The sequence below is a fragment of the Heliconius melpomene genome, chromosome 10 (genome assembly GCF_056956725.1).
Source record: "Heliconius melpomene rosina isolate 202511_hmr_F chromosome 10, ASM5695672v1, whole genome shotgun sequence".
In the NCBI taxonomy this organism is placed as follows: Eukaryota; Metazoa; Arthropoda; class Insecta; order Lepidoptera; family Nymphalidae; genus Heliconius; species Heliconius melpomene.
In genome coordinates, this window is record NC_140398.1 from 4586544 (window position 1) to 4597438 (window position 10895).

The 10895-nt window shown below is 30.2% G+C and overlaps 1 protein-coding gene across 1 annotated transcript; it reads left to right on the top strand.

Moving 5' to 3' along the window:
• Positions 1-6001: 6001 nt before the first annotated feature.
• On the top strand, positions 6002-9576 carry LOC146535238 (vitellin-degrading protease-like). Its single transcript, XM_085191877.1, has 5 exons — positions 6002-6161; positions 6750-6912; positions 7701-7953; positions 8335-8484; positions 9338-9576. The coding sequence occupies exons 1-5, from the start codon at positions 6119-6121 to the stop codon at positions 9512-9514; spliced, it is 786 nt and encodes a 261-aa protein (XP_085048003.1). The 5' UTR covers positions 6002-6118; the 3' UTR covers positions 9515-9576.
• Positions 9577-10895: the final 1319 nt, after the last annotated feature.

The window sequence follows — 10895 nt, forward strand, 5'->3', positions numbered from 1 at the left end:
GTTGAATATAGAAAACTACAAAATCATAACAAATAAGAAGATGGATGGAAGATAGTACCTCAATAAATCTACTCAAATAAGCCTTACCCTAGATATTTCTGAGATCAAAAGTCAATCAGAGTAGCAATGTAAGATATATTGAATCCTAATAAACCACATAAAATGCACACGTTCACATATGTATTATAGAATTGTAGAAGCGGTTTCAGAAAATAACAAGTTTTAAATTAATGTTTATATAGAAGATGTTATTAATCGCTAAGTAAAAGATGTATATTTTTTGCAGAACCACGGTTTTTCCCGCATAGAGAAGTTAGTGTTAAAACACCTCATTCCCCACTTTCTTCTCAATCTTTTCCTCTGAATGGGAATCGAACTCACAAACATAGGACATACAGTAAGCGTCATCCCCCTGTCGTTTGTTTTACTGTATTTGAATAAATAACGAATACTTTTAAAAATATTTGTTTTTCTTTTTTGGTTAAATATGTTTGCAATTAGCATAAAGCGGGTAGAGCGATTACTCGATGTAAATTGTCCGTAAGAAACAATCTTCTCCTAATTATCAACTAAATGACCTCAGAGGGTGCTTCTAAGAAAAAATAAATTTTGTGGTATTGTACAATTCTAACAAATTGTTACAATTTTGCTTTGGACAGCAAGCCTTTAAGCTTAGGTACTATTTATAATAGAATAGAGAAAACTTAATTTTTTTAAAAAAGAATGATCATTTCGAAGATTTAAATATATTTTCTTTAAATAAGGTATAATTATAGCTAAATCATCATTCCACGGATAAAATATTTTTATAATAAAATTTAAAAGTAATGCTAAAAAAATATAGATTTTTTTACATAAATCATTAATAAATAGAAAAATTTAAATTAAAAATTTAAAAATTTATTTTATTATTATTAATTATTTATTTATTTATTTTTAAATTTTAAATTTACTTAGAAAATGATACATTTAAAGAACTGTATGTTCAGTCTTTAAATATGTATTTTTGTATACGAATTCGAACATACGAATTTACAGAGTGCCTTACCATATATAAACGCAATGACGAGTACAGAACAAATAGATCATAAATGTTTTTTTTTTCTTTCGCTATGTAAAATATATAAAATTAAATATTTATATAAATTTATATAAATTTAAGTATATTTCCCATTTCTTCGCTCTGGTGTCGAGGCAAAGCGGCGTTAAGTTCCGCCATTCAACAAACTATGCCTCCAGAATTCGGCGGAAAGTGTTTTTAGTCGACGTGTCATCGCGGCAGAACGTATGATTGTTAATGCGATGGTTATCAGTTCGATTTCTAATAGGGGGAATAAAATATTTTTATTTCTCCGCTCTCAAACCGCAACCTCTCGATAATTCGGCAAAGTTTGGGCTTGGAAAGTGGGGAACGTATATATTAACATTAGCTTTCTTCTACCTACTCTATTATATATAGTATGAAGTTAAAAAAAAACATTATTTCAATCTTATTCATAAATTAGACATGCAGGTTTATACCTTTCAAGGGAATGAAGTAGCATTATTAGAATATTTCAAACGCTCGAGGCAACGACGCCACGATTACGTTATAAAGTAAATAGACACCGAAATATCATCTCGTAGGACCGAGATTAGTTAGCAAGTCGTTTTCAATTTACCTACAAACCTGAAAAATGTTAGTCTCAAACAATTTTATGCTTTTAAATTATTATTTTCGGTGAATTATTCTTGGTTAGATATATACGGTATACATGTAATTTTTATTTATAAATGTATTCCTCTCTCTGATGCCCTAGCCACCGAAGCCCTGGAACCTTGTCCCACCGACGGAAGAATATTTTTTTTCATATTATCTAATAACCCATGAAACATGTGTTCAATTAAATGTTTTTAAGAGTCTAAATTTCAAATTTTATAAAAATCGGTGGCGACTTAAAGATTTTTCCATACAAACTTTCAACCCCTTATTTGCACCCTTAGGGGCGAATTCTAGAAAACCTTGAAACACATGTTCAATTAAATATTTTTAAGAGTCTAAATATCAAATTTTATAGAAATCCGTGGCGATTTAAGACTTTTTTCATACAAACTCTCAACCCCTTATTTGCATCCTTAGAGAGAGAATTCTAGAAAACGATGAAACACGTGTTCAATTAAATACTTTGAAAAATCTAAATTTCTAATTTTATAAAGATCGGTGCCGATTTATGTTTTTTTCCATACAAATTTGAACCCCTATTTCACCCCATTAGGGTTAAAATTTTTCAAAATCCCTTAGTGGATGTCCAGATTACGAAAGAAAACATCTGTTCAAATTTCACGTTTCTACGCACAGCGGTTACGGCTGTGCGCGCGTCTTACCTCAGTCAGTGAGGACAAGTCCTTTTATATATATAGATAATAATTTATATTTAATACAAATATCAAACAATAAAAACCTTTACCTAAGTATAAGAAGACGAACAAAAACAGTAATACGTTCTTAAGTATGCAATATGAAATATATTGTTTTCTTCCATATTACGAAGTAAAAGTTCTATTTGAAATAACAACTTTAGAGCTTTATAGCAATATTTGACATAAGCTTTGAAATATAGCACAAAGCTTAGGGCAAAGGGAAATTCTTTCATCAACACTTTTAACACGAGAGATTATGCACTTAAGGAGCTTTACACGTTGCTTTAGAAGAAATTTGTTCTAAGAAAATCTAAATGTACATGTATTTTTTTCATCTTGATACTTTTGTACAACTTCTTGATTTATTTTCATATTTAACCTAGTAGAGGTAGTGTAGATACAATGAGACATTGCCTGACTATAAGCGCTATGGTAGTTGTAATGTCTCGAAAATTGGACAAAAAGTGGAGAGCAGAGAGGCGAACACTAAGCCTACTCTATAACAAGAGAGAGAAGCTAAAAAGAACAAAGTGTGAAAATAAAGAATAAGTATTCATAAAACTTTATTTTAAATTCAGTTATTTTTATTTTCAATACGCAATTCTTACTTATTCTCGCTAGTTCTAAGAAAGTGAAACTAAAACGATTTTTAAAGTGATATATAAAGCTTTTTCTCTAGAGAACGGAAGCTAGCCTGCAGGCACTGCGTCTAAGGACCAACGAGGTTAACAGTTTAGTATTTCATTTTGCAAGTCGGTGAGTTTAAAATTTCTTTCTTTATTATCTCTATAAGATTATTCAATTGTAATTTTTATCTTTTCGAACGTTTGTGGCTAAAGTAGAGATTTATTGTTTGGTTTTTTATATATACGTGTATTATAGCTTCTACAATTTTGAGAAATGTGCCTTAATTATATATATTTTTATGGTATGCCATGGTAGCGCAAGGAATGTGGAAGGTATTATTTATTTTTGGAAGAAAATAAAAATCAATGAAATGCTTAGAATTTTTCTCACATAGTAGATAGAAGTCCTATGTGAAGATGCGTAAAGATTTATTTTCATTTTTATTTATTTCGACTTTTTTCAGTTTCACATTGTTTTCAGTATATAGCAGAGTCATTGGTTGTTAATATTGGGTGTCCCCCAAAAATTTTATATTTTTTTACAAATTCAAAATTATATTTATTACATATTTCATCAGCAGAGATAACATTTTAGGTTAAACATTCAGTGCCAATTAAGAAATCTCCAAATGTGTCACTTATCAATGTATAACAGTAATTCAGTTCAAGGTACGACCATTACTTATATTGTATTTATTTATTTATCATTAGTTTTTCACCGATATCAATAACTATGGGTTACATACACGTGTCTACATACCATGATACAATGTGACCAATTTGTTTATACGTTTTCTTTACTTATTACTCGACTGCGCATCTCAAAGGCGGGTAATGTAATTGTCTATTTATATATAATTATGTTTGACCTATTTTTTGCCAACTAAATGAGCTAATTGAAATTGCTGGTAAACCAGCTGTTAATTCTTATAGACCGGCTGTTATACTAGCGACCTACGCGTGGCTTCAGTCGTTTAAAGTTATTGAACATTTTTACATAAATTGTAGCCTATGAATTATTATGATGTATAAGCTATTTTATTATAATTTCATTCCTCTGAGTTGGAATCGAACCCACAATCGTCCCTGCACTACAACAGGTATATCACTAATAATATACAGGGGTGTTATTTATTTCATCCTAATTTAAGGAAAATGCGATCTGCGTAAAAAATCTCTTTGACTATAAAATAATTGTATTGAAATTTAACTTTTCAGGCAGCTTTTACAATATTTAATCAACCCAAAAACGACAACAGAGCAAGTAGAATTAACCCAGAAAAACCTTTATTTATCGTAATATTTTAATTTTAATTAAAAGAAGGTTTAATGCCATTCGTATTTATAAACCTATGTATTTATAAAAAATATTTGTCCAAAAGATATAAAATTCATGAAAGGAAATGTCAGATAAAGAACAAATTTGATAAATTTGTATATTTATTTTTTTATACTTGAGGCGGTCATGGTACAGCGACAAATTGTTTGAATGTAAACGGTTATTCCCTTATTCGCCTTATTTTCGAGACACTGTGTGTAGAGTGGTGGGACTCAAATGTCTCACTTCATCTCATTGCCAAAGTGAGGAAAAGAAAATAATTATTTCTCTTAAATGATCTTACTGGGCAACGCCTTCTATAAATATCAGAATATAATAAAAAAACAACTATCATGTATTTACTAAAAAGAGTACTGTTATATTGAATAGTATTAATAATTGCTCATAACGATTTCCCTACGCCAATGTTTCATCTTCTAATAAATAATTGTAAATCTCTTTATTATATAGATTCGAAAAAATAAAAATCTCGTTGAGTTTATTGCACCGATGCTTCTCAAGTCTAAAACATTAACTTAAATTATTTGACATTAGAAACACGACGCATATATGCTTTACTGTAACTTTTAAATATATTGGATATGAACCTATTACTAGCTTATAATTGCTCAAACTTAAAACTACATTGTTAATTATGAACGTAATAAACGGTACTTGAAGCTGGGACTTTTATCTGTTAAGCCCTCTTCACGTAACCACTAAATGATAAAAAAACTGTTGAGATAATTATAAAGTAATGCGCCATACATGTGCCGCGTGTAATGGTTACAATTACAAGTAGAAAATATTATACGAAATATTATTATTTACAAGAATTAATATAAATATTTGTTATGTTGAAATACTGAAATATTTCAAAATAAAAGAAAAAGCTTTTTTCAAATTTTAACCTATGCCTTGTCATAAATTACTTTATAACATGGTTGATGTTATAAAAATGTAATAGAAATCTGTGTTAATGATAAATACTTTTAAATATGTAAGGAATAAATAAACTTGTGTGTTTATCTAACCATAATATATATAAACACTAGGGATCTTTTCCCCTTGCTCGCTCACTGTTAAGATATCAAATAAAAGTCAAGATGAAGACGCCTTATCTTAGACACAATACCTTCGATGAACTATACTCTTAATTCTCGTACGTAAGTCAGTGTACTACAAAAAAACTCTAAGTATAAATCTTTTGAGAAAATAAATGTCTCTCTAATCGTATGTATATCTAGTTTTGATATATTATAAAAACTGGTCAAGTGCAAGTCGGATTCGCGCACGAAGGGTTCCGTCCCATTCCATCTATAAAAATGCCAAAAAATCACATTTGTTCACACTGTTTTCAGTATTTTGTTGTTATAGTGGTTATTTGTCAATAATAATTTCAACTAACTATAGAGTCTCGTTTTAACATTTGGGTACGGAACCCTTATAAAAACTTTATAATAATCATAAATTTGTACGAAACACTTAAATATTAACTACAAAACACTATTAACATATTTTCTATCAATCGTCTAAAGCACTTTACGAGTATATCGACGCTCTTATCACTGAAGTACGTACTCTTATTTTAACTCACTTACTATTGTCTAAATAATGATAAACCTTATCATTAGATCTCATGTGAATTGGTGTGAAGGATTCCTTATCAGCCATTTGATAATTGTATTGGCCTATTAATCTTTCTTTTGTAATTCTCAGGTATATATTAGCACACACTAATGATAATAACAACAGTTTTAACTTTTAACTCAAAATGTTTAAAGTTTTTACAGTTATTGCTTGTATCGGTTATGCCGGTAAGCTTTAGTAGTATTGAAGTTCGGATATTTTAGTATTGTGTCGAATATTTTTGATATTGCAATTCGGGTTTTTTCATATATGTTTATTTTTATTGTGGCTTTTCTTTATTGGAGTCGTGAATATTTTTTTTTTGTTGAGTCAATTATTATATTATACTTTGGATTAAGGAATTTAAAAAAAGATGTAGTTTGTTTCTTTTTTAGTAAGCAAAAAAAATATTTTAAGCAAAAGGCAGAGAAAAGTGTCGTTATTGTGTATTAACATTAAATATCAAAACGTGTTGCAGAGACGAGCGTTTTTATAGTCGCAGAGATAAGCAACAAAAATGTTTTAAGGAGTGTATTGTAAACTTAAAAATTTAAGACAAAATGATAGGAATAGATACAAAATAAATTTTCTCTAACTTTAAATAACAACAATTATTAACGAAATAATATTGACTATGTAGCTTCTGAAGTATAGAAACTTTAATTAATTTCCAAAAAAAAATTACCTCGACAATATTCCGTGATATTAAATCACTGATAAATTTAATAATAAAAAAATATTAAATTATAGTTAATAAATATAATATACAATTTCAGTTGCAATCCCACTACAAGAAGATGCAAGAATCGTTGGAGGGGAAGATATAGACATAACGGCCGCCCCTTACCAAGTCTCCATATTGAATAGAGGGCGGCATTCCTGCGGCGGTTCTATTATTGACTATGATCTCATTATAACCGCTGCACATTGCTTAATAGGGTAAGAAGCATCTTATAAGATTTATAAGTAACTAATTTTTGCCTGCGGCTTTGTCTGGTTTGGTTAAGAACTGTGAGTGATATATGACATATCTATATATATCGAAAGGTCACTCACTCATCACGAAATCTCAGAAACTACATGTGCTAGGAATCCCAAATTTTGCATAGGAGTTACTTATAGGATGTAGGTGCTCGCTAAGACGGGAATTTGCAATATTCGACTTCTAAGGGGTTTATTTTGGGGTCGAAAGTTTGTATGAAACTTCGTTACTACAAATGCTAGAAGTCTCAAATTTTGTATAGACGTCACTAGGACGTAGTCATGGAGATAGAAATAATAACATAGTCCACGCGGGTGTAACCGCGAGCGGGCCGCTAGTTTTAAATAACTGCAGTTCATCAAAACTACCAGCGCACTAAAATAAACCTATATGTCTTCCTCGATAAATGGAATATCCAGAAAAGTCAATTTAATTAGTTTTTATTTATCAGCTTCACGCTGTATCATGCACATAACAGGGCAGGCAGAGGGAACCTAATGTTAAGACACTCCGTTTATTACTTTCCGCCGAATTTTTCGATGCCAGTGACAGAAATAAACCGAAGAAATTAAAATATTAATTAATTATAATTCATTCCTCCGAGTGAGCATCGAACCCACAACCGTCGCTTAGCAGTCAAATCCATGTGCCCATGTGCTTGATAGCTTTAATTTGTTTTAAAGAAATGAAATTTGATCAAGATATACAAATTATTTTAATATGCATTTATATATTTCTTGCTTAGGTCATCAGCAAGAAATTTACAAATTCGTGCTGGGTCATCCTCAAGTCAATCCGGCGGTGAAATCCATCAAGTTGATGATTTAGTATGGAACCCCGGCTTTACTTACACTAAAATGGATCACGATGTAGCTCTCATATGGCTATCAAAACCTCTAGAATTCAGTGAAAGTATAGCCCCGATATCCTTGTTCTCAGAAGGAGAAGAAGTAGAAGATGGTGGACTAACTGTTATTACTGGATGGGGTAATTTGAGAGTGAGTTTAATCTAAATGATGTTTTACACAAAATTTCGTAAATCTAAATAATATTTTTTTATTAATGAATCGATTTGACCTGTGCTTCTTTAATCTTACCTATGCTTGTGTTTCTAATATTGAGCAATGAATGGGAAAAATCAAATCAAAAATACTTTATTGCACAAAGATACATAAAGATACATAAAAATTATAGTACTTTAACATAGCGCAATAAAAAAAAACCTAGCGATTTAGGTAAAATCAAATTGCTCTCTTTTTCTTTGAACAAATGAAAATAGCTAGAAAATAAACTCGGGATCTCTCACCTGAAGCTTATACAATTATTGTATAAGCTTCAGGTAACATTATTCATTATAATTATTATATCTTTTATCACAGGAAGGTGGAGGTACACCAAAGACATTACAAAGGGTGCTGGTACCAAAAGTAAATGAAGGAGCTTGCGATGAAGCTTATTCACCGCTATACAAAATCACACCTAGGATGCTATGTGCCGGATTACCTGAAGGAGGAAAGGACGCTTGCCAGGTAAAAACTAATATTAATTATTATTAAAAAAAAATATCGAAATAAGGCTATGTCGGACCAACGGCACACCGTTTGACTATAAACGCTACGATTGTGGGTTTGATTCCCATTTGGGGGAATTAATTATTTTCATTTCTTTTGTGTTTGTGTGACATTGCGTTTGTGTCTAAACACTCAGTGTTTCGAAATCGAATAGAAAGTGAGAATTGAAGTGAGTGATTATATTTCTCTTCCTAGCCTGCTATATATTTTTAGTTTTACTTTGTTCCTGTTGTAAGAACAGAGAGTTAAGCTAAAAAAAACGAAACTATTTCTGGACCTCAATAAGCGACTTAATTTATTTTATTGTTACTACATTTATCTCCATAAACTCCTTTATTAGAATGAATACTACTGAATTATTTAATTAAATAATTACTAAATCTATGAATTGTTTATATGTTTTATTTATTTTTAATTGTTCTAAAACAATATCTGACTGTACAAATGATGGTTATGGGTTTGATTGCCACTCAGGGATATGTTTTTGTTTAAATCATTTAGAATTCTTTAATCTAGTAACTAGAAACATAGCATTGAATTTTAGCACTGAACATATTGTGTATTGTCTCTAAATATGGACGGAAAATTGAAAATAGAGTATACATTAAAATTTGGATGATATGTGAAGCAAATAAATAACATAAAAGGAAGATCCAATGAAATGAAATTAAATTAAATAAAAATAACGATATTTCTAATTCATAATCATTCGTTAGAAAGGTTCCATCTGCCTACCCTGTTATGTGCGGGATATAATGTTATGTTGAAAAATAAAAAAATAAGAAAAAAATATTTCTAATTACTTTAACAGGGTGACAGCGGTGGTCCTCTAGTATATGATGGTAAACTAGCTGGAATAGTTTCGTGGGGTCTTGGATGTGCAAGACCTAAGTACCCTGGAGTCTACGCTAAAGTATCGGCACTAAGAGAATGGATTGATGAGCAAGCATTATATATGAGATTGAAACACCGGGCGGTGGGACAATGAAGAAAATTTTAATTGTATTTTTTCTATTTTTGTATAATAAACTTGCATATTAAATTTAAAAATTTTTTAATTACATTTGTGTTAAACTATTAAATGAGAAACTGGTTAAGTGTGAGTCAGATGCGCCCACCGAGGCTTCATTATAATTACCAAATAGCGTTCCAAATAATTGTTTTTGCATAATTAATTTACTACTGTCGTATTCGTCTTATTATTTACGATCATATATAACATTGATTCTTAGTAAAAAATTTTTTTACTAAGAATCAATGTTAGATTACGTTAGATTTCAAAAGGATTTATTCAAATCACTTTTTGTAATCGAGAATCTGAGTTCATCAATCATGGGGCTGAAATTGCAATGTCCTTTACGTAATTTATTAGCCATTTTAATCCTTATCTAAGCCGCGTAAGATTTATATTCGCTTGACTTAATATATAGAACCAGTGCGTTAAATAAATTATTTTTCGCGTCAAGTTTAAGATTTTGCTAAATTACTATAAAAAAGACGTTGGGTAATTAGGTTGTTAGTAGAAATTTCCTCTTTAATTTTAATATTTTCGTTGAATTGAAATACTAATTCTACTAATGTGCCTACGGAATTTTACTTTTTTTTTTTTTATGATACTCTTTTATTTTTTTTTATAAAGTAGTGGACTGTAAATATTTATAAATCGCTCTCAAGTCTGAGATCGAACTTGAGTTTCCGTTTTCATTCATAGATATACAAGGTATAACTCGATCGACGGATCAAAGGTAGTCTATGGGTAGGGGACATCCGTACCTATCCATTTCACTTCCTTGTATATTCAGCGATTTTCAGTGGTTCAGCAGATATTAGGTAATTTGTGATTTGGATTTATGACAATATTGTCGAGCTGTATTTAATGAAAAAAATACTGCCCTTATTATTGCCCATTAGGCCCTTAATATCATATAATAGTTAAAAACTATCGATATTAAAATGTTGCAAATAAAATCGAAAATATAAAGTTATATTTTAGTATAAACTTTCAAGGATCAAACCACCACAACCGCGTTTACAGTAACATGTATATGTATTCTTGGTATAAGAATAGTTCACGTTATTTATAGCTGTGTTAACACAGAATGGTTCTGGCACATACTCGTTCTGGCATATTTATTGTCTCTTATTATAGCTTAACGACTAAACTGACCGATGATAACACAAGGCACATTGGCATCCCAGAATTGTAGGCCATTAAAACAAATATTTGTGTTAAAAATCTTAAAATTTTTAATTATTATTAATTAACTTTTAACTACGGCTTTACCCCCGTCATTAAATGGAACACCATATTTTGATATTAGTATAATGGATAGTATAGATTCGCTGCAATGCCGTGTTTCTTGTAATGA